General features: G+C 39.4%; 1 protein-coding gene across 12 annotated transcripts in view; it reads right to left on the bottom strand.

Moving 5' to 3' along the window:
- Positions 1 to 27,477, bottom strand: part of SYNE1 (spectrin repeat containing nuclear envelope protein 1) — a 501,907-nt gene that overhangs the window by 106,019 nt on the left and 368,411 nt on the right. For 10 of the 12 annotated variants that reach the window (XM_073337684.2, XM_073337685.2, XM_073337688.2 and 7 more), the window contains 11 exons: positions 17,227 to 17,361; positions 15,753 to 15,859; positions 14,187 to 14,343; positions 12,829 to 12,960; positions 12,482 to 12,637; positions 11,092 to 11,301; positions 8,842 to 8,943; positions 6,633 to 6,752; positions 4,138 to 4,338; positions 3,114 to 3,287; positions 2,471 to 2,602 (listed from right to left, as the gene is read on the bottom strand). In XM_073337684.2, the coding sequence (XP_073193785.2) occupies positions 2,471 to 2,602; positions 3,114 to 3,287; positions 4,138 to 4,338; positions 6,633 to 6,752; positions 8,842 to 8,943; positions 11,092 to 11,301; positions 12,482 to 12,637; positions 12,829 to 12,960; positions 14,187 to 14,343; positions 15,753 to 15,859; positions 17,227 to 17,361 (1,626 nt within the window). The remainder of the gene's footprint in view (positions 1 to 2,470; positions 2,603 to 3,113; positions 3,288 to 4,137; positions 4,339 to 6,632; positions 6,753 to 8,841; positions 8,944 to 11,091; positions 11,302 to 12,481; positions 12,638 to 12,828; positions 12,961 to 14,186; positions 14,344 to 15,752; positions 15,860 to 17,226; positions 17,362 to 27,477) is intronic. The other 2 variants (XM_073337695.2, XM_073337683.2) reach the window with 1 other exon arrangement.

Consider the following 27,477-nt stretch of genomic DNA (forward strand, 5'->3'; position numbering starts at 1 on the left):
GGACCACCAGAGGTCATGGTGTTACAACAGGAAGCTAAGACTGTATGTTCATTCACGTGCCTGAGGTCCAACAGGGAGAGAATGGCAGAGGGCACAGAATTGTACACATGGGTTCAGATACAGAAAGGAATGATTGATAATAGATATATGAGAGAAGGAAAGAGATTAATTTACCTGCCAACAAACAGCTAACAAAATACAGGAATTGCAAGTTTGCATAAATGTTCATACATCTGCATAAATTCAAGCATCATGCCTTCTCATTTAAAAATTATGCTGTAACCAAACATGACATGGGGTGTTTGATACTTACTAATGGCACCTGCAATGAGTTTATTTCCATGACTATTTCTATTTTCTCTTTCATGCTGACAAATTCTAATGTAATCAGGTGGCAGAGTGCCTATCAATACTACCCTGGACATGTCAAAAGAAAACATGGAAAATCGAGCCATTTAAATAATCTGCTCTTTGAAAAGCTGGTAGTGATATCTTAAGGATTTACTCTGAAAAGTGAAGGATAAAAAAAAAATTTCCATTTTCACTCCGTCCCTGCAAAAGCATTTATTCTCAGGGAGCAACCTGAAAAATTCTAAGGCAGCCATACAGTTTTCATAGCAAACTTCAAACTTAAATAGCATGAGATGGGAAATCTGAGAATGTGGTCATTAAAAAAAAAAGAGAGAGAGAAAAATATTTGGCAACAGGAGAGCCTGGGTATGACAGAATATACCCCCATGTTCATCCTGCATACTACTGTAATAATTTTTGTACATGGTATGCTTTGTAGGGTATCATTTGAAAACGCATAATTTGCTGGTCAGTACTGTCCTGATAAAATGTGTGTGGCAACGTTGTTTGTAGAGTTATAAGATTTCCCTACATGATGTTATTAACATATGTTCCAAACACCACAGTCCTTCGCAAACTGAGGTTGGCAAACAGGTCTGCCCTAAATAAAGGAATGTGTGCTCTGCTTAATTTGCATTTAAGCAGTAAATAGAGTCATCAGGCAGGAAAGGAAACAAAGAAAGCTCAAAGAGGTGAGAAAAAGCCAGCAGGGAATATTCTTCCAAAGACCCTTTGTGTCCTAGGGCCCAGCAGGAATTGTTTTTCAAGAGAGAGACTGAAACTATAAAAAGGAGGGACAAACACTCCAAGAGACCCCTCTCTCTTTCCCCTTCCCATTGCATTCACTGCACCTGGAGCAACAAGAGAAGCATTTGTTGGACTCTGTGGGAGGGGTTGTGACCTACATGGTTTGGTCAGTAAAATGGCTGAAACCATGTGGTGAGATACTTTGCTTGAACCTGATATAGTTTGTCAAGTTAGGTATTAGTAAATGTCTGAACTTTATTTTCTTGGAGCTATTTCTCAGTTTTATGCCTCATTACTTGTACTCACTTAAAATCTCTCTCTCTCTGTAGTTAATAAACTTGTTTTCTGTTTTATTTAATCCAGTGTGTTTAAATGGAAGCGTCTGAATAACTATTTGAGAGAGTAAAATGGCATATTACTCCCTTTAAGGAATAATGGACTTAAATGTTATGTATGTATGTTGGGGTCATCCTGCAGCATAACCAAGGCTGGGGAGAGCCAAAGTGTAACCGAAGTGTGACTGGAAGCCTGTTTGTGAGTGGCCCAGGTGGGAGCTACTTCAGCAAGGCATTGTAAGGTACCCAACGTTGCAAGGCAAGGGTGACACAGCTGCTCATTAGTCTGATTTGTATGCTGGTATTTCACATTATGTAATGTGGATTATTTTACTCTGAACTATGAAAGAAGTCAGGAAAACAGAAGACAACAAAATAAATTAGTGGCTGGTCTATTAACACACACAAACTGACCCCAGCATCAGAAAAAATAACAAACAGGCCATTGCTCAAGATTTCCTATTAACCTGTACAAAAGCCAATAGCCTGTATTGTGTAGGGAAACACAATAAACTTGGCAGGTTAGGACTGGAAAAATAATGGAGCTGTGGGGGAAAGAATAGAAGACTGAACCGCTCATTGGTGGAGATGGTTGGGAATTTTCTGAGATGTTTTCCCATAAAAAATATCAATTTGTAGAAACACACTGTTCACAGGAAAAGGTCAGTTTTTACGAAGTTCTCGACTTAAAAAAATGTTGAAAAAGATTCAAAATTGCTGAAACACTCAATTAATATATTTTCTAAATGAAAAAAATTGGATTTCTAATTAAAAATGACTTTTCAGGTTTTTTTTTCGATTTATACTAGACGCTATAAATCGACCCCCCGCTGGATTGATTGCTGCCTGCCGATCCGGTGGTAGTGTAGACAAGCCAAGAGAGAATAAATCAATAGACCTTTCTATAAAATGAGACCAAGAATGTAGGATTTAGTAGAAATCCCAGACATAAACTACTAGCTTTTACCATGGTTAAGAGATTTATGATGGATGATCAAAAAGTACATCATGTTTGAAAATCCCATGCTGCCACTGACCTGATAAAGCGTGATCCGGTCTGTAAGCCTTTCTTCTGTCTCCTCTACCAAACCAACACTAGGGATGCTACTTTCAACAGCCTCCAGCTCTCTGGTCAGTTCCTGATAGTCCTTGTCCAGGCGTGTCCAGGTCTGCACGAATAATTTATACATGTATATGGTGAATACTGCCTTTGACTTCTAGGTTTTTATTTACAACTAAATTTTAAAATATTATTTACATCCTTTATGTAAATTTCTCTAACCGCATTTCTCCAGCTCCAAAGGAAATGCACAGTGTATATATAATATAATGTTAACTTTGTCAAAGACACTCAGGATCAGCTTTTAGTCATGTGATCCAAATCGTAGACCTGGCTTCTGCTTGGAAAATGACATTTTCTCCTCCTTGACGGGTCAAGTCCATTTAACTTTGAAAATGCTATACTACTAACAATATGGTTTGGCTGCTGAACCTGATGCTCTCATTGCTTCACAATATGTGAGCATCAGAGATTGTGCATAATCCTCCATTCCAACATAGGGAAATATGACAAGTGGGACCAAGGTTCACCGACACTGCCCTCCCTCTGCAGGTACAGGTGGGATGCACCCCTAGTAGTGCATCATTACAGAGGAAGTAGAAAACAGAGAAACCCCTCACCTCTAGAATGTATTCCAGCTCAACACCCCGCTTGTGAGCCTGTTTTAACACAGCGGATGCTTGTGCCATCTGTTTCGTATGTGACTGGGTTTCCCTCAGGAGGGCAAAACTGCTTATCTTTCTAAACAGCGTTTCTGTCAGGATCATGTGAGATTCCAGACCCTGGAAATATTCCTGAAAGGATTCCAGAAAAAAAAAAAAAGATCAGAGTGTACCAGTTAGACTCAAGTCACCATAAAAAAAATTGCCAAACTCAAAGGTGCTCCGACACTATTGTGATGGAGGCCATATAAGTATTGGGAGACATACAATTAGCTAAGCTTCGCTCCCCACCAATCGCCACACAAAAGCTCATTAACACTGGAGAAAAAGAGTTAATCTTTAAACTACAAATTCTGCCCTAACTTACACCCTGTGAGACATAGCTGGTTTCAATTATGTATAATCAGAGAAGAATTTGGGTCTAATAATGTAAGAAGTTTTGTTGTACAAAGCAGCCACATCTTCCTGTGTTTGTGGAAGCTAGTAGGAAACCAAAACCTTACCTAAAGAAAACAAAATTAACCAGTGTACAAATCAAGCTACTTTTCTCTTTCTAAAGTTTGCAGTGCATTCCTGACAATAGGTTGCTTTCAAGCAATAAGATAATACTGAGTACAATGACGCATTCCAGAGAGATTCCCAAGTTCTCCATATTTGCTAGCCAGCACAAAAGCATTGTTATTCAAAGTCAGAATAAACTAGGATGAGTGAGAAAGTGGCTACCATCATATATGGAATTTACTTACTGCAAGAGTACTTGCCAAAAAATCCAAGCTAGTCACTGTTGGTACACTCAACACCATTTAGTTAAAAAATACTGCAATGTATCCTAAACCAGCAGTAAATCACCATCAAAATTCCTGATGCCCCTCCAGGTGTGAAGGCTGGCTATAGAATGGCCAGAAGTTAGTGGAGTGCAAGATAAGAGTTTTACTTAGCCTTCAAATAAACAGTTTTTTTTAAATGCACATGTTGTTTTTACCTTGTGTTTGTCTAGTAGCATTTGGACTTCCTTCGTGGAAGCAACAATAATTTTCTGGTCACCTGCCATCTTTTCTTGGCCAGTTTCTATCAGGTCAGCCAGGTCCTGCAAAGCTCGTTCATACTGACCCTGGAGGGCCAGATTCTGGTTCAGCCCACTGCGTCTGGATCCAATGATCATCATCAGTTCATCATACATGTCCTTGGGGGAGACAAGCAACAACAGCATTCCTCATTTCATGCACACTTTTACTGAACACATTACTTTTAAGCCAACACACTGAATGTGCTCACTATATTCAAACTATGCCACCATAATTAGAACTAGTCTTCTCTGTGCCGCCATAGTGCTTCAGTGAAGATGCTACTACGCCAATGGGAGAGTTAATCCACCTCTCCGAGAGGCACTAGCTATGTTGGCGGGAGAAGCTCTCCTGCTGATATAGCGCTATCTACACGGGGGTGGGGGGGAAGGTCAGTATAACATGTCATTCAGGGGTGTGGATTTTTCACACCCTTGAGTGACATAATTATACTGACATAGGTCTGGAGTGTAGTCCTGGCCTAAGTATCTGAGTTGGGAACCTGAAGAGGGCGTAAACACACGTTGAAGACACACTTAACTCACTGGCAAATTAACAGCTCAATGTTTAAAGAGAAAAACAGGTGAGAACTGCATCACTCTTGAGATTCTGTGTTTAAGAATGAAGTTAACTGAAGTGGTCTTGCTTAAGTAGGAGAGCAGTTGGAGAAAGGACACACCCAGGACACACCCAGACACATTAGGCTTCATTCTCAATTACACCAAGACCCATTTACACTGCTCTAGCAGTGTAAAGGGGCCTTAGGCCTGGTCTACACTACAGACCTATACTAGTATAGCTATGTCGATTGGGGTGTGAAAACTCCACACCCCTGAGCAACACAGTCATACTGACAGAACCCCCCATGTGGACAGCACAGGATCGATGGGAGAGTTTCTCCCATTGCCATAGCTACCGCCTCTCAGGGAGGTGGGATTATCTATGCTGACGGGAAAAGGCGTGTCTTCGCTGAAGCGCTACAGTGGTGCTCCACTGTATGTGAAGACAAGCCCTTTCAATCAGCAGAAAAGGACCCCTAGAATTTTCCCTATGGAGAGAGCACCTTCCTGGCCAATGCAGAACTGGCATAAGTGCTGTAACCAAATGCTGCCTGGCAGAGAAGATTTGTGTGCACTATGGCTATTCCCTGCATTCCTACGGCCACAAAAAGCAACCACTCCACAACTCATCCTGTCCATCTTTACATGTAACTAGCACAGACAGCTAAGAACAACAGAGATGACTCAGTAAGAAAGCAACCCAAGGAAAACCTCCATGAGTTGGCAGTAAGAGAAACAACTAATAGAAGCTGGTTTATTGTTTCTCTGGACTAATTATTTTGTAGTATTTTTAAAAATAAAATTGATGTCCAACAATTTAAAATGACCCCTTTCTGCTCCACAACTATAAGAGGAGTTAGAAACCAAAGAGTTGCGTTCTGAAGTACTGAGAGGCAAAATGACTACCCTAAGGCTGCAGATGGCTGTCTCTCCCAGAGTTAAAGGGACAATTAGCAGGGATGCATGCTGGGAGAGGCTCCTATAAGAGAAAAAAGTCAAAGTGGGTAGTTCATAGGTACCCAGGCAGGATGACTGGAGGAAAAAGACTGATTTCTCACCTTCCTGAAGGCTAAGGAACCACAGGCTCTAACTAGATCTCAGTGTACATGGACATGAGCAATTAAAGTCTGTCTTTTGTTTTGTGACTCTATGGCTGTTTTGTTGAGCTAATAAATCTCCAGGTTTAGTTTAGCTGTTTCCTTTGCTTCAGATTTACTATCACCTCATTTTAATGATAGTTATATTAACTTCACTGAGTTAGTCCTGCTGATTTCTAGGTCTTTGTCCTCGTCTCCCCACCCAAAAGGATCCTGCAAGTGAAGAGCTAATCGAGTTCTAGAATATGCTATCCCTGCATAGCTATTTTGAAGAATACTTAATATATAGTCCTGCAAGCTGCATTAGTTCATCAAGTTTTAGTTGACAAGACTGTATAAACAGTAAAGATACACACAGGTTACAGAAAATAGATACATATCTCTTTGAAATAATTAAATTCAGATAGAACATAATAGAGGTCATAGAGCTCTGGAAAGGACAGAGGCCAATATACAGCAAACGTGCACATGCTTAACTTTGTTCACCTGAGCGGCCAATGGGACTGCACATAAGCTGGAAGTTAAGCATGTAGGGATTTGCAGGATCGAGGTCAGTGATGCTACAAAAGTGTTAAATACAAGGACAAGGAGGATGTTATGGAGAAAATTATAAATCTCTTTTATACACAGTGAAGTGCTTTGAGACATATTTTTGTAAATTGCCCTATGTACAATAAAGATAAGGGCAGTTTACAGATATCCTCAATATCAGTAGGTAGTTATTATAATGTACCTTTCTTTGGAAGGGAACTATACCTGGAGCTTAGATAGCTCTTGCATGGAAGGCTGGTCAATCTGTAGCTTGTCCCCACGCTTCTTTAATTTGCTGATTCCAGCATCTAATTCCTTCAGACCATCTTCTGCCTGTAGGATAGCCTGTATCAAGGAATTGCAACATTTAGCTAGAAGGTCTAAGAACAATCTTTTACCTGTACTACAGTATTACCATTTACTTGAACTGTTTTAGATATGAAGTATTAATCTGTCCCCATTTTTTTAATAGTGAATTTTGTACTCATCGTGTTTCACTGAGAACCCTGGAAACTGAATAACCTGAAGAAATACAGCACAGGAAGCAGAGACAGACATTCAAGATAATTTTTTGATTAAAGGTTTACTGTAGCATGGCACTTTTATATCACATACATTGAATGTTATACTTGAATTGTTTAAACAAAATTGGATTCTAGTTCTGTACTACTGATTAGTAATATATACTGTTTATATTAGAAACACGCAAGGTGTGTTTGGTAATTTAAACACATTTTAAAATTAAGCTTTCCTCTACACTCATCACAATGGCGTTGGAGAACCTTACAAACAATTTATCTTCACAATGGCCCTGATGTTGCAACACTGAAGAAGATAAGCGCTTGGCCATTGTCCTCATTATGAGTCCCAACACTGCTGTCAGGTAAGAATGCATACTTAGCCCCCTTTTGTAGATGGGGAACCGAGTGACTAAGGGTTGGATTTACAAGACTGTCAGTGATGGCCTAACTTCTCTCACTGAAGTAAATGAAAGCTTTACCAGTGACTTCAGCGGAAGCAGTGAGGCCAATGCCTTTTGAAATCTCACCCCAGATGTCTGCTGAAGATCATAGAGAATGTCTGTGGCAGAGCCAGGAATAGCAAGCAGATCTCCTGAGACCCAGTATAGTACCTTAACCATAAAGCCAGCCTTCTTTTTTAAGGCCTCTCTCCTGAAACCATTTATACAAGTGATTAATATTTCACATGCATAGTCCCTTTGACCTCTCGTAACACTGAGTGAGTGTAGTTTTAGGACCTAATCCTACAAACACTTATGGATGTGAGCAGTTCTACTGATTTCAGAATTGGGCCCTAAAACTATACTTATTCAGTGCAGGGCTTGAATCCATGACCCTATGAAATTAGAAATTAAAAGGTCTATGGTTTATCAGCTGAGCTAATATACTATTTCAGCCTGTTTCCTTGCCTACTTGTTTCCCTCCTTGTGTTCTATATATTGGGAACTAAATTCTGACTGCCCTTTTTGGGTAGTTAAGCTAAGGAGGAAGGGGTACCGGGAACTATGCAGCACACCATGCATGAGTCTGTCAGAATACAGACCTAAACACTCCCTGCACTGTAAGGTTGTGTGATTTCTAATGTCTAACCCCTACCCACCTGCTGGCATCAAGCAACAGATGGTGGAGCAAGAACCCAATGAGTTTTTCAAAAACCACACTTTGAAGAACTTTGAGTCATTATGTTTAGGTTTCTCCAACAAAGACAGAGTGACTGCCAGAATCTGTCTGTTTATTTCATTTCGCATATAGGTACTCATCACTGTAGTACCCGAGCAAATCACTTTGTTACTACATCTCTGCTCCCACCTGTTTCCTATCACAAAAAAGCCAGAAAGTAGCCTTTGATGCACACTGCATTCACCAAAGTTTGTTTTCAATACCAGGAATAACAAAAACATGGGACAAAAGATATCTAGGTTGAGATTAATTATTCAGTGCACATTTCCTGCTAGAGCACATTTTCCTCAGTTTGAAAAACACAGAATGTGGAGGTCAGGATATAAACACCTCAGAGCACCAAAACATGCCACTTGTTTTTAATCAGGCACCAGCAAGACAAAGTATACTGAAGAGATGTAGGTCAAGGACTTATCCTTCTAATTGCCTGTACTGAAATGACCACACTTTTGGGTGCTCTCTATATGAATCTCCTTAGCCGCCTGGGTTTTCTGTGTCTGTATTCCATGCCCCTTCTATTTTAGAAGTTTTTAATATTTTTCAGAAGTCAGAAGTACATTCTTGGACATGCACATATTTTATTTTCACATACAATGTACACACCATAAACATCCTCCTCTCCCACACACCTGGTTCTTGTCCTACAGAGACTATTTCAGTCTCAAGCAGAAAATCTTTCTGTATTCACCATACTCACACTGCTCTTCTTGTTCATAATAGATATTTGATAATACCTGCATTTGTTCCGTTTCAGGTCGCTCAGCTGCCTCTGCTTGTTTCTGCAGAACTATGTATTTGTGATCAGCCAATGATGTAAACAGTAGCTTTAGATCATTCTGTAAGAGACAATAAAGTTCAAGTGAAGTTTTAAAAAAGAAAAATTATAGCCAATCATGACTCACATCAATTAAACATTAGTCTATTCCCAAACAAGAGTACATCACTTGTTGACATAATGGATTAAATTTTCAGAACATGGTACGTTACTTGTATGTATTCAAAGTGGGAATAATTCACACGAATGCATACAATCTATTGTGTATTGAATTAGATGTTACATGTACAAAGTGCTTTAAAACCACGGGACATTGTTGACAACTCCAAAAAAAGGTGAAATAACTATTATGCAAGTGTAATGTTCAGAGAAAAAGAAACCATGTGGGCCCTTCCATTCCAATTTGACAACATGAATTCATACTTCCTCTAAGAATGCCTTATTTAACAAAAATGAATAAAATACAGCTCAAATGCTTCTAATCGCTCATTTTAGCTAACAAGCTTCTTATTTTTTTTTCATAGAAAAAGATCTTTTTGCCTGTAAACTGAGCAAATCTAACACGGAAGTCAGCAGGACACAACAAACATGGAACCCAATATTGCCATTTTCAGAGTCATTTGTCAGAGCAGAATTACATTTTAATCTGTTTGCTGTTTTTCAGAACTATCCTCAATCAACTGTTAGTGCTTTCTTCTCTGTTCACATATTTATCCCACGTATGCTGACAGTACCGGAAAGTATGAGCAACATCACTACATTTTCAAAGACACCTAGCAAAGGCAGAAAATAATGGTGATTTATTTTTATTTTCATATGAAGAAAAGGAGTACTTGTGGCACCTTAGAGACTAACCAATTTATTTGAGCATGAGCTTTCGTGAGCTACAGCTCACTTCATTGGATGCATACCGTGGGCTCATGCTCAAATAAATTGGTTAGTCTCTAAGGTGCCACAAGTACTCCTTTTCTTTTTGCGAATACAGACTAACACGGCTGTTACTCTGAAACCTATTTTCATATGATGACTTCTTATACAATAGTACCTATGGTACTGCAACAATATACACTTATGATCTCTTTTCTCTACCACAGTTAGGCGTTTTACACCTAACACTTGTTGCTAGTGTTTGTTTCATTTGTGCCAGAGCAAACCATCTCTATTGGTTTTAGAGTTTAAAACAAAGAAACACAACAGGCTGTGTGTTGAGAAGAGTTCCAAATATATGTAGAATAAAGATAAAGATGAGACAACAGAGGCATATGTGACTAAAATAGATACTGTATTTACTTCACTCTTGAATTTTATGAAAATCCTTTAAAAATACTCATTCAGTTTGGGATTCTGATCTAAAGACAGACAGACAGCATTGGATATACCAATTTTACAGCAGTTGATGGAAGTTCCACATAAAGCCTACACTGCCAGTCACTTCAGGAAGTTGTAAGAAACTTCCTGAAGTGACTGGCAGTGTAGGCTTTATGTGGCAGGAAAAGGGGAGAAGATGGCAGTAACCCCCTGATGTTTGCAAAAGTTTCTAGGCGAATAAAGGGTGAGGGTATTATGTACACAGAGTTTTTAATACTGGAGGTCACTTGAGGTAGGAGCTGTTAAAGGATAATGGGATGGTGTTAACAAAGTTGAGAAGGTAGATATCAAAACAAGGCTAATGTTTGGTATATATTTTGCACTGTATCCCACCTTATCAACAAAGCAGTATGCTGTTTGTACCTTAGAAATCTGAAAGCTATAGTTGCTCTTTCCCCCTTTAAGTATAGTAGTCAAAGGATGCTGGTTATTGTAATACCAAACACATGTGCCATGCATTATTGGATGAACATTCACGGTAGCACACAGGGAACTATATGTACAACTATTCTGCTAACAATAACGTGAGTTGGAACTTTGGCCCAAATTTTTAAGGGACTATTGATTTGGGGAGGCTTCCATTTTTGGATACTCAACTTGAGATGGACACCACAGTGAGCGTACTCAACGCTTTCTGACCGTCAGGTTTATTTAAGGTGTCACAAGTTGGACACCAAAAAATTGAGGCACTTAACATCTCTAGTCACTATTGAAATCCTGTCTTAAAACTCCACTTGTATGTGGAAATTTACCCGTTTATTCTATTACCTAATAACCCCCCAAAACTTTCAACAGATAATGCGACATAGGGGAGGGTCTAGAGAATTCCTTGGCAACCTACCTGGAATGTGAGTATTTGCTGAAGTCTCTCTTTCATCTGATGGCACCTCTGGTTTACTACTGACTCCAGCATGGTCAGTCTCCCTAGTAGACAGTCCAAAGTTTCCTCTATAACATCCCTGTTATCACTGTTCTCGGGAAATGCTTGAGAAAACAAATTCTTGTTCTTATCCATTTCTTCTGACATCTCTTTGATATCTTTGGCAAGAGACTGGAGTTTTTATGGAACAGAACAATTTTTGGAATTAGACACTAACAAATAGACCTACTGTATTGCTGTAACTACCACCCCTTCATTCACAATAGACTTTAAAACCATGCCTAAAAGCCCAGGAAATCTTTTTAGTAACAATAAAAGGTTGGTTTGGCATGAGTTGTTCTTGACAAATCCATGTTGGTTAATGCTTATCACCCTATTATCCTCTAGAAGCTTACACATTGATTGCTTAATAGTTTGTTCCAATATCTTTCCAGATAGTAAAGTTAGGCTGACTTGTCTATAATTTCCCAGGTCCTCCTTCTCCCCCTTTTTTAAACATATGTACTCTCTTTGCCTTTCTCCAGCCCTCTGAGACCTCACGCATCCTCTATGAGTTCTCAATGGTTCCAAGATTGCTTGGGCTCTTCCTTAAGTACACAGGAGTAATGTCACCAGGCACCACCAACTTGAATACATCTAGTCAATCTAAATGTTCTTTAACCTGTTCTTACCCTCTTCTGGCTTGTGTTGCTTTCCCCTTGTTGTTAATATTATTTGTGTTAATCATTTCAATGAAGACTGAAAAACAATAGGCATTAAATACTTCAGCCTTTTTTGTGTCATCTGTTATTAACTCTCCTTCCCCGCTAAGTATTGGACTTACACTCTCCTTTGTCTTTCTCTTGCTCTTATGGTATTTCTAGAACATTTTCTTATTGCCTTTTATGTCCCTTGCTAGGTACAACTCATTTTGCCCCTACATGCTTGTGCTGTTCTTTTGTACTCATCCTTAGCAATGTGTCCTTCTTTCTACTTTTTGTATTATTGCTTTCTGATTTTAGATCATTAAAGAGCTGTTGATACAGTCATTCTGGTCTCTTACTGTTCTTCCTCTTTCTCCTCCGCATCTGGATAGATTACTGTTGTGTCTGTAATACTGTCTCTGAGGAGCTGCCAGCTCTCCTGAACTCATTTTTCCCTTAGATTTCCTTCCCATAGCATCTTACCTATCAATTCTCTACATTTGTTGACATCTGCTTTTGTGAAGTCCCTTATCCTCATGAGGGCAAAGTCTTAACTGGAAGGAGTTTTCCAGTTGCATTCAGTTATGCAAAACTATTATTCTAGAGTCTTACTTCTCACTAAGATACAAAGCAAAACAGAACCTGATTGGAAAACTAAAAATACTTACTTCCTGGTTATACAGGCAAGTTTCTGTCTCTTCTGGAAGCAGGGCTGTAGCAACAAATAAGCATTCTTCAACACCATCCAGCCAAGAAGAGGTAGCTGACACGCTATCATAAAGCTTCTGTTCCAAGTGCAGGCTTTCCTTCTCTGCTCCTCCAGCCTGAGTGAAAGGAGCGAAAGTGATAGGAAAGTCTGTCAGTTCATACTGCTTCCATACAGAGAACTAATGTCCACTGGCTCTCCAGTGTTCAGGGAGGGGCAGCTCACTGCCAAGTGGGAACTAGAGGAGTGTTCACTCTGTACAGCAGCTCTGCATAAAATTGTATTTAAAAACAAATAATGCCACTGTACCTTAGATGAAACATCTTCAAAGGCCTGGTTCAAACCAACCAATATAGATTCAACTGATGATTTATCTTGTGCCTTTCCTTCTCCTTTATACAAGGGTAGGCCAGACATCAGTCTGTTTGGTCTGTTGTAAAGCTGTTAGAAGAGAAATATTGGTTAGAGTAGTTCTGATGTACACTGGATCTCTCATACGAAAATATAGATACTACTACCGGCTGAGGAGCCCCTACACCATTAAATAAGTCACACATATACCGCTGTTATAAAGCTGCTCACACTGGAGGTTCATAGCATGTATGAACAGTACACTTGAACTAAACTTAGCAATGAGACACTATACCCAAAGATGCTGAAGTAGTAATACTGTTTATATGTTGGAAAGCTACAGTTACTAGACCATTCTGGAACAGAGCACTAAGCCAGTGCCTAACAAGAGAAAAAGTATAGCACAATCCAATGGCTGGGAGTTGAAGCTAGACAAATTCTTGTCTACCTTGCATAGGCACTGACACCGTGGGTGCCCCGGGGCTGTAACATCTGAGGGAAAAAAATAGTGGGTGCTCTTTTTTTTTTTTTTAAAATGAATCAGGACAAATGAGTGGGCAATGAGGATTGCCGACTCTATTTATATTGTACCATATTTTTAAGTAAAAAAACCATCTACATTTGCACATAAGGCCCAATCCAGCTCCCATTAAGGTCTGTGGGAAAGTTTTCACTGGGTTTTATGTGAGCTGAGTCAAGCCCAGAGTGAGTCTAGGTAAACATGCACCTTCATCACTGTTGTTCTCATTCTTCTTTCCTCATTCTCTCTTCGTTGCACACACTTGCTGCATTTCACTTTAAACTGGGCTGCAAGCTCTTTCACACAGAGCCTGTCCCTTGCCATATGTACAGCAACTCGCACAGGAAGGCCCCAGTCCTAAGTGGGGCCTCAGGGGGATACTAAAATACAAATAAACTAATAATAATTATGAGTTTTAATCTCTGTCAGACCCTTGGATAGTTGGCAGATGGTTCTGCTTACATCTAAAGTGAAGGTGATCTGCGATCTATGCAAGTCTTGAACCATTTACCTCTTGCGGTAAAACTCCATGGGTGAAATCCTGGCCTCATTGAGGTCAATAAACTGAATGGGTCCAGGATCCCACACAATGAGTTTAAACTCATAAAGCCGAATAATACTTCCAATTTTGGATAATTTGTAAAATTTTACAAAAAATTTTGCTTTATGTTCCTTGAACTGACTATTTTTAAAAACTGTATTCGACATAAGGCATTTGCTGTGCATAAACTGTACTTTGTGTGCTCAGCTACATGCTTTTCATACAAGAGTGCACAGAAACATTAAAACCAGCTACCGGTTGTGCCTTTTCCTGTTCCAAAGCATTCTGCAGCAGTCTCTGTTTGGTGCTGAATTCCTGGTGCAAGCCTTCCCATTTCATTCTCATTTGATCTTCAGCTGATGGATTCTCACCTTCCAAGCCTAACTCCTGAGATAACACATCAGGCTTCTCACTGTGACAAAAAAATATAAGTTAAGCTCAGGAAGTATTGTAATTGAAGGTGTTTCTTGCCCCTTTCAGTTTTGATTTTTCACATAATTCAATTTTGAAATAAATGCTTTTTTAAAAGAACAGCTTTTAGTCGTGCTTTAAAGCGGTAATATGAAGGATACATTTAGAACAGAAATAAGTACTCAAATATAACCAGACCTGTTCAACTCTTATGAACTGTATGGAGCTGCAAACACTCATATAAGCTAATAGAAACACATACAACCCCCAAATTGATGAAAAATATATTAGATTCAAATTTAAATTCTAAATCAGTTGTTATTTCAGAGAATGTGAAGTTGTAGTTATTTAAATTACTAGTTACTAATTTGGATCAACTCTCTCTCTCTCTCTCTATTTTTCCGCATGTGTCCTACATTACTTCTCCTCATGTCAGACATGTTACCTGAATCTTGGTGAACAAAAGGTTAAGTTCAACTTTCCCCCTTCTTTTATAACCAAGTTCAGGGGTAAAGCTGTGAATGTGGCTATTTGGAAAACAACTGTTCCACAACTATTACAGGACTGGGTTGAACCCCAAACTTGGGAGATTTTCAATTTACTTTAAATTATTACACTTCCTTGTTGTAAACACTAACGCATGAGGAAGACAAACTGCTGAGAGCAACTGGTCTTCTTCCCCTGCTGAGTCATTCACATGCACTGGTTTTAATGTAAAAGTCCCTAATATTGAGCATCAAAGCTTTTGCTCCGCTATCCTATGAACCACCTTTATGCCTTCCAGATTTTGGCATATTGCAGGAGCCAGGGTTATTTAAGCAGCTCTGAGAGCTGTTCTAATTTATGGCATCCTACCTGCCCCACCCCCAGAGCTACTAATGGCCAGCTTTGCAGCAAATGGAAATTCAGGACTCTCCACCCTCCTCAGCCCCACCGCTGCATGCTCCCATGCCAAGTCTTGTGGGAGTCCTCAAGCAGGCTGTATTTGTCTTCTTCAGTTATTACCAGGGAGAATTCTCCCCCAGCCTGAACCAAGGCCTGGCATAAATGGTCCAGAGTGAGGGTGAGAATCTCACCCTATGGCTCAAAATTCAAGAGAAGTTCCAAGTGCCAAAGATAAAAGTCTTAATTAACTTCATGCAGAGAAAATTAAGTTATAGACACTTCATTTGTTAATAAGATTATGCTTTCAGATCCCAGTGGTTTAGGATAGTATTATTATTTACTTGTATTATCACAGAACCTAGGAGCCACAGACATGGATCAGGGCCCCATTGTGCTAGGCTCTGTACAAACACAAACAGAACAAAAATTAGAGAACAAGATGTTGGAAGAAACAGACAGAAGCAAGGAGGCCAAAGTGTGAAGGCTTAGGGATCCCCACTGAAAAAAAAATGTATCGAAGCTCACCTAGCTCGACGGCCATCTGGAGCAGAATGTTGGGTTAGGATTTCTTCTCCGTGGCTTGCTACTGAACGAAGTAGCTTCTTCTGCTCTGCCAGCTCTTGTTCCAGCTCCTAACAGAGAACAAAGATGGCTATGTTAATAGTTTGTTTGTTTTTCTGGTTGTGAAGAGCGTATCCGATGCATGTTTTTACCTCTCTTAACCATCAGAGTAGGACAGCCATCAAAATAAATGCTCAGGAAATGAGTATAGATGCCCACAGCCTTCCCAGAATGATATAGATGTCCATAGCCTTCCCCTCACTGTTATTAAGGTGAGTAATCTCAAAAAACGAATATGCTACTTATGACTCAGTCATGCCAAACTGACACCACAAGGGTGTGTGTATCTATTGTCTCCATCAAGACAGCAGTGGAGTGCTTCAGGACCTTAATGAATGTATCCTTACAACATCTCTGTGAAGTAAGGTAAGTATTATCCTCACTGTACAGATGGGGAACTGAGGCACAGTGAGACTAAGTGACTTGCCCAAGTTTACATAGGAAATAGTGGGCAGAGCCAGAAACAGAACACAGACCTCCTGGGTCCCCATTCAGAGCCATAACCACAAGGTCATCTTTAATTTGGTCTGGCTGGCTCCGTCTTACCTCTGATGGGGAGAGGGGCGGGGAAGGGTCAACTGCATCATTATGGCACAGCCCTCACCAACGGGTGGTGCAAACTCTAGGAAGAGCTCTGCCTCAGGGGGCAAAATCTCTTTAGTGTTTCAGGTATGCAGGATAATGCAGCATGCTAGCACAAAGCTTTTAGGCCCTGATTCGGAAAGTATTAAAGCACATAGTTAAGTAATTTGCTGCGTTGGGGCCTTAGATCCTATGTTGCTATAGAAAACCCTACAAACAGATAGTGTAACATGGCTCCTTCTCAGAAGCTAGGTAGCTTGGCTGGCTTGTGAGTAGAAGAGATGGAAACATGGCCCCATATGCACTGTGTGTGCTGGAAGGAGCAGATTCTGTTTTTAGAAGAGTGCAGGGACTGTGATTCTGAGTGCCCCCTGTACAGACTGTGTGTGTAGGGGAAAGGCATCTAGCATACTCCCCATTCTTTGCACAACGTTGCAAAGGACCAGCTATGAACTAGACCTGGATATTTAAGTTATACAAGTCATTTTTTCCTCACAGGACAATGTGCCACCCTAATAGTGTGCAATTATTTAAGGAAGAAGTTCTAAACTAGCTATATCATTTCCAATCTATTCAGATACTACGCCTACCCCTAGGGTATTTGTATCCATTTGATGGGCAAAAGTGGGTTTAAATAAGAGATGTATGTAAATACAGAGCATACACCAGAAGAATCTTATAAATTTCTGGTTCCCTACACTGCCCAGGCAGTAAATGCCTAAAGTCCTACCAAGAAACATGTTGTGATGTTAAATGAAACCTGCAGGTCAGCATGTGGCAAGTACAAAGTACTAACTTTCTGTTGCTGGAGGCTGCTCTGTTGCTGCTGGGAACGGGTTGTTCGTGCTTGGGACAGCCATTCTTGGACACTTGGACTGTGTGAGGATATCAGGTCCAATTCACATACCTCCTTGTCTTGTAAAACTCCCTGCTTTGATTAAGAAGAAAAGAAACAATTACTTTATATAACAGGGACCTTTTATGTTACAACGAGGTGTGAGACACCGGCTCAGTCCATATTAATATGGTATAGTGCCTTTCAACTCCTAAGATGCTGGTTTACATGAATTTAGCTCAGCTGTGACTTGAAGTTATTCGTTTGTTGGCCAGTATCAGGTAGGTCTCCATAAAACAAACCAAGCAAACACCTCCACCACAACTGGCATCTTGCTAGCAGAATCAGAGGAACAGGACTGGCATAGACTTAGAGACACCCTCTTACAGGATGTCCCTTCAGTTCAGAGGAAAGCCACATTAACAAGCCAGCAATGAAGAGGGTTGCAGTTAGAATTGGGCAAATAATTGATCTTTCAGTTCAGCCAGCAAACAAAAACATTAGGGACAATATTTGGTTCAGTTTCATTCTGAAAATGTTTAGAATTTGTCAGCAAACTGGAAAAGTCCAGTCAGCTTCAGAAAAGTGTGAGAGAGAGAGAGATTCCTTTTAACCTTTAGCTAGTGATGAGGGAACTGGCTTGGCGTGTGGGAGACCCAGCTGCAAATCCCCACTCTGGAGTTGGGATTTGAACTCTGATCTCCCCCTGAGCAGCCTAACCTCCAAGCTATCCTGGGGTAAGTTACTCGAAATCTCACCTACTGAAGATGCCCTACTTTGTATACATATTTAAGCATTCCTGAGAGCAAAGACTTAAACTGAGGCACCCTCTTCTACTGTGTAAGTGCCCTAACCACCAAGCTATTGGCTATTCTGGGGTAGGCTACTCACACTCTCCTGTTTTGCTTTATATAACTACTTAACTATCCATTTGGCCAGAGAACACAAGATAATAACTCCATAGCCTGCTGATTAAAGCTCTCACCTGGGAGGTAGATGTGAATTTAAAACTCTCCTCTGAATCAGGCAGAGAGAAGATTTGAATCCACACCTCTTATCATCAGGTAAAACCTTTAATCACCATGTTATAGCCTCTTTCTCTCTCTCCTGACCCAATTATAATTAATAAAGTGGAACAGCTTCAGCAGAAGAGTTTGAGCGGTATAGCTTGGTGGTTAGGCAGCTCACCTGGGCTAGGAAAGCACTAAGTTCAAATGTTGCTCCAAAGTGGGGATTTAAACCTGCATCTCCCAGCTAAGTGCCCTAATCACTGGCTAAAGATGACACAAACATAGTTTTCTGAAACTGACCCGGAAAAATGTTTCCCAGATTAAATTAACTGGGTCAAATTCATGAATAGTTTTGGGTCAATCAGAACTGCATTTTTTCATGGAACAAACTAGAAGTCTGAAAAAAGAAAAAGAGTACTTGTGGCACCTTAGAGACTAACCAATTTATTTGAGCATAAGCTTTCGTGAGCTACAGCTCACTTCACACTTCATGTGAGCTGTAGCTCACGAAAGCTTATGCTCAAATAAATTGGTTAGTCGCTAAGGTGCCACAAGTACTCCTTTTCTTTTTGCGAATACAGACTAACACGGCTGCTACTCTGAAACCTAAAAGTCTGAAAAATTTCACCCAGCTCCAGTTGCAGTTGCCCTGTGCATTTACTCTGTGACTAATATTCCATGGATAAACAGCAGATCACTTTCTTCAGGAATGCTAATCCAGTACCTCACGCAAACATTACATCTGTTTTTTAAAAGTGAAGACCTCCACCTTTCCCAAAGACCTAATTGACCTAAAATGCCTACCAGCTTTAAAAGTTCCAATTGACAATGATGGGAATCAGTTGATTGTTTCCATCAGCTTACTGATTATTTACAAATGAGAGAATGCTGGTTCTTATTCTGGCCTATACACTAAGCCCCAAAATTAATAAGTATATTTGAATCAGTTTATCTGTGGTAGATAAAAAGATAAATACAAAAGATAGAGAGAGTTGATTGACACAGAGAGAAAAGAGAGATAAAGAGATGGACAGACAGTGATTTTAGGCAAACTGATTCCCATTCATCCTCCCTTACTATATATAATTGATCCTTTCTTCTCAAATAAATTATTAGACAAATGTTTTGTGTAAACAAACACCAAAAAGAAAACAAAGCCCTCAATGGTACGGAAGAGTTTACAAATGATATTTCTTTTGATCCAGCCACTCTTCTATAATCCTTGACCCCTATGAAATCCACATTCATCGTAAATTCAGAAGTGCTGATCAGCAACAGCAGAAAAATGTATTTAAATGCAGGGATTTAAGCACAAATTTTCTTCTCCAGCATTTACAAACATGAACTTATATGGTTCCGGAATTTTGGGTTTTTGTGATTGTCTGGGTATATTCAAAGTTAGCACCTATTAAATATCTAGATATAGAAATACCAGGCTATCATGAAAGACTTCCTCCTGTTTTTTTTTTTTCTTTACTGATTCCAAATCTTCAAAATCTACACCTAGGGCCCAGCCCCTCTTCCCTTTTGATTTTTGCTTTATGCATCTCATTTTTGTAGATGTGACTCCTTGGATACAGGTTTTACCCATGATTCAGCTGTCATTCTGAATCAAGCTTGGCCACTCAAGTGCTCTAGAGAGAGCTGAATATGCTCCCATGATGGGGAATGAACTTCAAGTCCAACTTGGTCCCTTGTTTTCTTTCAGGGACAGGGAACAGCACAGGTGCAATGCCATCAACTAATGGAAAAGGAAACAAGATTGTCTCATGTCTCACTGCACTTGTAGCTGATAATGACCCATCAGTGATTGGACTTGAACTCTGATATGGACTGCTGTCACATGGCACTGCAGTTGCAGGCATTCAGACAACAACATAGAAAGAAGCCTAAGGTTTTTCTTTCTGATGGACAATTCAATAGCTCTGGTGAACAGGAGCGGTCCTGGTGTGGGGTTGGGTGGTGTTAGAAGGTGAAAATTGTAAGGGGGACAAAAATTAAGTGGTCTTTCATCAAGACCTGCTGTTAACCCCAAGCCTCACTCCATTGTGGTTAAGTCTTCTATTCTCCTTGAAGATTAGCTGGATGTAGGGAAACTGCTATGAAGTCTTTAGCAAAGCTGGTAGGTAGATAGGGAATGAAGCGTGGGGGGTCCCAGGCAAAGCAAAGCAAGGGTTATTTTCCAGTTTTACTTATCTGATTAAAAATATGACAATTTTCCTGAGACAAGTATATAGATTTCTCTATCTCCTACTACTATTTGAAGGACTTTTGAAAGAAATGAATAGTTTCTCATTGAATCTCAAATTAATCTTGGTGAGGAAGAAATGAAGGGAAGCTATTGTTTGAATGGAGAAAGACACACTTTTTCTAAATGGTACAGAAAGCTTATCAATGGCTAGAGACTGATTTGAACTAGATTCTTAAAGCATCCTCTTCGCTAGGAGGAGTGTTCAGCTACCAAGGGGACAGGTGCTACACAAAACTAAAATAAACAAATTGAAGGCCTTGGATGCATGCTAAGTAATAAAACCACACCAAGGTTTGAAAATGGAACATTACAAGACAAGCTTGTTTCAGATTTTTTTTTTCAGTCTATGGAAATAAGAAATAAATAAATATGAGAGAGCCTTTGGAATTTGTAGATCCAGGAGTAAAACATGTACTGCAAAGTGTGTGTGTGTGTATTCTAGCTTATATATATATATATATAAGCTAGAATACACATGTTCTAGCACTAACCTCCTATGTTTAGTTGTGTCTGTTTTAATTATTCCCAAATCATAGACGATAAAAGGTAATGAACACATTAACATTTCAATTTGAATTGTATTTGATAGAACTTTTTTTGTTTATTGGCTTGTAAGTACTCAGAAAAACCAAGATTCAAAATTGGTATCAATTATTTTTTAATCTTTATAGGCAATTTATTTACTACAATGTACTTTTGAATGCATAAAGTAAATAAACTTAAAAAAACAGAAACTGTTTGCTGCTAATGTATTTCAGTTAGAATAACTTTGTGTGTTAAGTGTAACTATACTAGGTGTAAATTTTGATAGAAATGTGATCTGTGTGGTGACTGTGTCCCTTTAAAATATGCAATTTTATACTGTTTGCTTTGAAAGACTAAGTATTGCACTGCTTACAGAGCTACAAGAAATGGAAAAAAATACAAACAAGACAACTGCGAAAGAATCTAACAGTCACTGAATTTCTAAGAAACTGGGGACATATTCTGCCCCCAGAGGGGCACATACAACTTCCACTGATTTCACTGGGAGCCAAATATGTGAATTCAATGGTAAATTTAGGCCTTTAAATCTAAATTAGGATTTTTAAAAGGCTACATGAAAGTTAGCCAACAACAACACTTCAGTAAATATACTGAATTTGTGGTTAGTGGGCTTTTAACCTTAGCTGAACTATACAAATTTGGGAACTTTCTAAGGAATAAAACAACATTTTTCAGTCTTTTATTGCATTAGAAAAAATAAGTGCTTCATTGGGAGTTGTGGGTGCTTAGCCTTTCTGAAAATCAGGCCATTTATTTAGATGCTGATTTATGGACATACAAGCCTAAATTTAGACATCACTTTTGAAAATTCTTGCCATTATCTTTACCATTTTCCTCATCTTTGCCCTCTGCTTCACCATTCCTGGTTGCAAGCGCATGATTTAGGGGGGCTACAGTGGATTGGGCCTAGGATGGCAGATGGAAAGAGGATCTGACCTGTAAACATTTATTTGAATCTCTATGGCTTACAGGTCTCTGCTTCCTTCCTACCCCCAGCCTTTGTCTCCCTCGCCCCTCTTGCTCAGTCCCTTCTAAACCTTTCCACTGAGCACCTCCTTTTCCCAGCTTCATTCAAGAACTTCTCTCACCTTTTTTTTCTGACTCTTTGGCTCCCATGCACTCATAGAATCCCTGCTTCCTGCTCAGTGAGGGGGAAGGAGCAGAATGAGGCTGGGACATAGACTCAGGGACTGGGGAAAAGGCAGAGAGAAGAGATGACATGGTTCCCCATATAAGAGTGAGAAGTGGATGAAGGGGCCAGGAAGTGGGATCAGGGAGAAGTGGTGAAATTGGGCAGTGGAATGAGGATGGGCTGCAGGGGAAACTGGTTAGCAATTCACTGTGTAGCTGGTGCTGGTGGAGTGTAAGAGGCTCCTCCACTCCCTAGGAAAGGCTAGTGCTGCCTCTGCGCTTACCCTTTTGGACCCATAGCACTCTATGAACCTCCCCTCTAATCCTTCTCCTCTCCACCTTCCTAACCAATAGGAGCCCCCATTGCAGGAGGAGCACCAGGAAGTTCCAAAGGGGTCTTAAAAGGATCTAGATCTCCGTGCAGAAGAGGCAGATCACCGTAACTGCTCCTTTACATTCTGACCCTCATATCAGCTGACCCCACACATTCCTGCAACCAGGAAGTGGAGCCATCTGGAAGAAAAGCAGAGAAAAAACAAGGTCAACACAGCATTTTATTTCATATTATTGCCCCAAATACGTGTAGCTTGAAGGTAGTCTCACAGCATAAAAGTTTGAAAGATATTGTATGGTATGACTGCTAAACTCTGCAATGGATAGCTGCAAAAAATTATTTGGATCCCTTCTGATCTAAGAGCTTTTAGGGTATTTCCACAGCTTCCTTTTGTTTTTGTCTGTTACTTGGAGCATCTGAAGCTACTAAGCGCATCCCCTGGGTGGTGGATGGGGAAGTATCCACAAGATTGTGCTGGGTGCTGGTAATCCTATGATGTAAAAATTAACTTCCTACAGAAATGAACGACAGGAGCCATACAGAGTGTGCAGCAGGCTTGAACAAGAGATCAACTTCATGTGAAGAATATGAGAGGCACTGAAAAAAAAATCACTGAGAACAATATATAAAGCTTCTAAAACAGCTCAAGTAATTACCAAAATGGATAGCTACTAGCTGGATGTCATTGGAATCAGTGAGTGCAGATAAACAAGTTTGTTTCTCTAAAGTATAATTTGTTCAAATAAAACCATCATATATTCAAGGAATGTGGATCATAGACTTGAAGCTGACATAGCAATCCAAATGCTGAATGAAGTAGGAACCAGTCCATGAAAAAATTATTAGAGTTCACTTTTAGATTAGATTCTTCAAGCTAGTGGTTACACAGTGCAAAAATCCAGTTGTGGAAAAAAATGCTTTTTATGATTTGTTACAAGATGCCTTAATTAATGTCCCAAAACATGGTATCATAGTGACTATGTGTGATTTTAATACAAACACTGGAATGAACAATGATGGGTTAGATAAAGTTATGGGCAAGTGCAGCAGGGGTTTGGATATGAACCAAAACGGTGAACAATTCGTAGAAATTTGCAGTATGAACAACTTTGTGATAGATGGGAAAATATTTCCTCAAAGAAATCCAGAAAGTGACATGGAACTCCCAAGACGGTACTACAAAGAATCAGATAGATCGCTTCTGCATTTCAAGAACATTTCACAGGTGCGCACAAGGGAGCAGATGTGGTCCGTGACCATAACTTTTGCATCACTAAATTGAAGATCAAGTTTAAGAGGAAGAAGAAGGTTAAAAGAAGACAACGCATCAATAGCACACAATCAAAAAGACCCAAACACAAAAGGTGCTTTTCAGCTTGAGCTGAAGAACAGGTGCAGTGTTCTAATGGAGTTAGTTGAAGAAAACCCAGATGCTGATATTCTGAGGGAAAACATCAGAGCTTCTATCCAGGCAATGCAAAGACATTTTAATAACAAAATCTAAAAGGGAAGAATGGGTTAATGATGTTACTTGGACAGCAGTGGATAAGAGAATAACTATAAAGCAAAAACCCATTAATGCTAAGACATGTCAAGAGACAAGCAAGTGGCAAGAAGAATACAGAACTCTAGACAGAGATAAAAAGGAGTCTAGAAGAGAACAAAGTGCATACATGGATAGAAAATGTCAAGAGACTGAAAATGCTACCCAAAGCGGTGATCTTATAACCTTGTATAAGACAATCACACAGCTAACAGGAAACTTTAGCAGTACTGGAAGCCTATCAGAGATGTAAATGTTAAGACTCTTAATACAGAACAACAACAAAAGGAAAAGATAGGAAGAATATTTTCAGACTGTTTTAAATAGAACAAGCCCAAGTTAACTACTAGAAATACCTGATGAAGACCTACCACTGGAGCTTGATATGGGAAGAAATGGAAGACTCATCAGTAAACTCCAAAATGGGAAAGCAGCAGAGAGGATAACATTACTGAAGAGATGCTTAAAGCAAGTGACAAAACGGCCCTCCAAACTTCTCTTGTCTTCTTGGATAGACTATGGAATGAAGAAAAGAACCCAACCCAGTGGAGGAGAGGCTTACAGTAAAACTGCCAAAGAAGAGTGACCATACTAACTACAATAACTAGAGAGGAATCACATTACGCTCAGTACCTGGAAAAATCATGTGTACTATCATCCTGGAATGTAACAAGAAACAACTAGACCTTCAACCTGAAGAGGAATAAGCAGGTTTTAGACCACTGAGATCATGTGAAGACCATATTGTTGTTCTCAGACATATTCTAGAACAAAATGTGGAATTGGCAAGGACCTCTTGTGATAAATTTTACAGATCTCCAGAAGGCTTTTGACAGCATACATAAGGACAGTCTTTGGAAAATTATGGCATACTACAGAATACCAGCAAAAATAATTAGAATAATCAAGGATCTATATTATAATGCTGAATACGTAGTCAGAGATAGTGACAACATCAGCAAATGGTTTGCAGTGACAACTGAAGTAAGGTAAACGTGTATTATGTCCCCACTATTGTTTGCACTGGTCATTGACTTTGCCATGAGGACAATAACCACAGAAGGCAACTAGGAATTTTATGGACAAACGATAGAATACAATCGGATGAACTCATTTTGGCTGAACTCATTGTCCTGCCTCAGTTCAACACATTACTTAATAGAAGAAAAGACAGAGCTTTTAGCAGAAACAGCAAAACAAGTTCGTTTGTCTATCCACAAGGGAAAGAGAAAATATATGGCTATCAATGTCCACAAAATAACCATTTGAATGGACAAAGAAACACTAGAAGTAGTAAGTAATTTAATCTTTCTAGGGAGCGAGTTGTGCAATGATGGTGACATCAAACTTGATTTCAAGCAACAAATATCAAAAGCAGCAAACAATTTTCATACACTTGAAACAGATTTGGAGAAGTTGCATGATTGGCACTGACAGAAAATTTTTTAACTTTTTTAACGCTGGCATCATGTCAGTCCTCCTTTATGGAGCAGGGTCATGGAAATCTACAACAGAAATTGATAAGATCAACTCACTCATGCCTGTGGACGATATTCAGAGTCCATTGGAAAGAGTTTCTTACAATATCAGAGTCTAAGTAGAGTAAACCAATCTAAAGCATCAAACATGGTAAGACAATGACGATGATGGACATATTTAGGACACATTTTAAGTATGCCACCACCATGACTTCCATGGGAAGTGATAATATGGATATTACCTGTAAAGAGAAAAAGGGGGCAATCTAGAGAAACATTAAGCAGAACAACAGAGAAAGAAGTATATCCATAAACATGATACTCAAAACGCCTGAACAGACCAGCACAGGCCCTAAATGAAAGGCAGAAACTGGTGGATGCCCTGTGCATCAGAGGGTGTGGGAAGATAAAGAAAGAATTTTGTCTGCAAAATGGTTTGTGCTCATCAAAGTAGTTTAACTTCTCCAGCGTATTCGAGAGCAAATTATTAGGATAGGTACAGGCGCAGAGCAAGAGAGCATTGCAGCAGTTTATATACTGGGTCACATTTGCAGCAGGGGGTTGTGGGGGGGGAGAGGGGGGGCGGAGTGAAGCACTTCAGAGGACACAATGCTTCCTGGGTCTCCTTGAGGGACAGGGGTAAAGTGGCTGCTATAATATTACTTGGGACAGAGCAACATGCATTCCCTTCATTGCTATCTAGCTCTATTGTCTGGTGTAGGTTGAGGAGAGACCTTCTTCTTACCACTCTCTGTGGCTGTCTTGTACCCAAGGGAAGTGATGATAAGCCTGTGATTTTATTTTTGCATTTTCATCTGATGAGAGCAATAATGGTCTTGGCACATAACATCTCCTCAGGATCAGTGATCAGCTGGGGTTAATGTTCCTCTACTATATTTCAGGCCATCAGCTTCTCTGATCATTAATCCACAGGAAATGCCTTATGCCTTGGTCACTTAATCAAGGAAATAATTATAAGGTGAGAATCATGAATTTAAGAGAAGAGAGGATGCAATGTAACTTGTAACTTCTTGAAAGAGAAGTTCAGACTAGGAAATTATTATAAGAAGGGGTCATTTACTAAAATATCCTTCACTGATCAGATAATCAGTTTAAACCTCTCTTCTAAAAAGGTTTCAGAGTAACAGCCGTGTTAGTGTGTATTTGCAAAAAGAAAAGGAGTACTTGTGGCACCTTAGAGACTAACCAATTTATTTGAGCATAAGCTTTCGTGAGCTACAGCTCACTTCATCGGATGCTCAAATAAATTGGTTAGTCTGTAAGGTGCCACAAGTACTCCTTTTCTTTCTTCTAAAAAGTTAGATGATACACAGCTTCCTCTATCTTCTTATGTTCATGACCTGCAACTGAAGTCCTAAAAGCTAAAATAGCTGCTTACATGGATATAAAAACTTTCAAGAACATGGTCTTTAAATAAAATGGAAGTGTTGCATTTATGTAACATTTTGGGGTAAGCAGTTGATTTAAGTCTGGTAATAATTTTAAATTATAACGAAAATTATCTTAATATTAGCAAAGTAGCCAAAAATTCTGTAAATAAGCTTACAATAAAACTGGGGTTCATTAATCTTATCGTATTTAAAAACCCAACATTGCAAGAAATCAAGTTTTGATACCAATTACTATCTTTGCATTTTGCCAGTGATTTTATATGACTTATATATGACAATATTATACCTCAGCACACTGCTGGTAACATTTATTTAATTTGCATAATCATGAGGTTTACTATGCAAGAATAATGTTGAAGGGGTACTTGGGATGAAATGTTTTCTTTTCAGAATAAAAAATTCTCAACACATCTAATACCAAATCTGAACAAAACCATGATATCTGCTTTTTTGAAAAAAATTTTTTTCTTTTTTTTTGCGCTCTTCTGTATGACACTAGAACTAAAA

Source organism: Lepidochelys kempii, chromosome 3 (assembly GCF_965140285.1).
Source record: "Lepidochelys kempii isolate rLepKem1 chromosome 3, rLepKem1.hap1, whole genome shotgun sequence".
Classification (NCBI taxonomy): Eukaryota; Metazoa; Chordata; order Testudines; family Cheloniidae; genus Lepidochelys; species Lepidochelys kempii.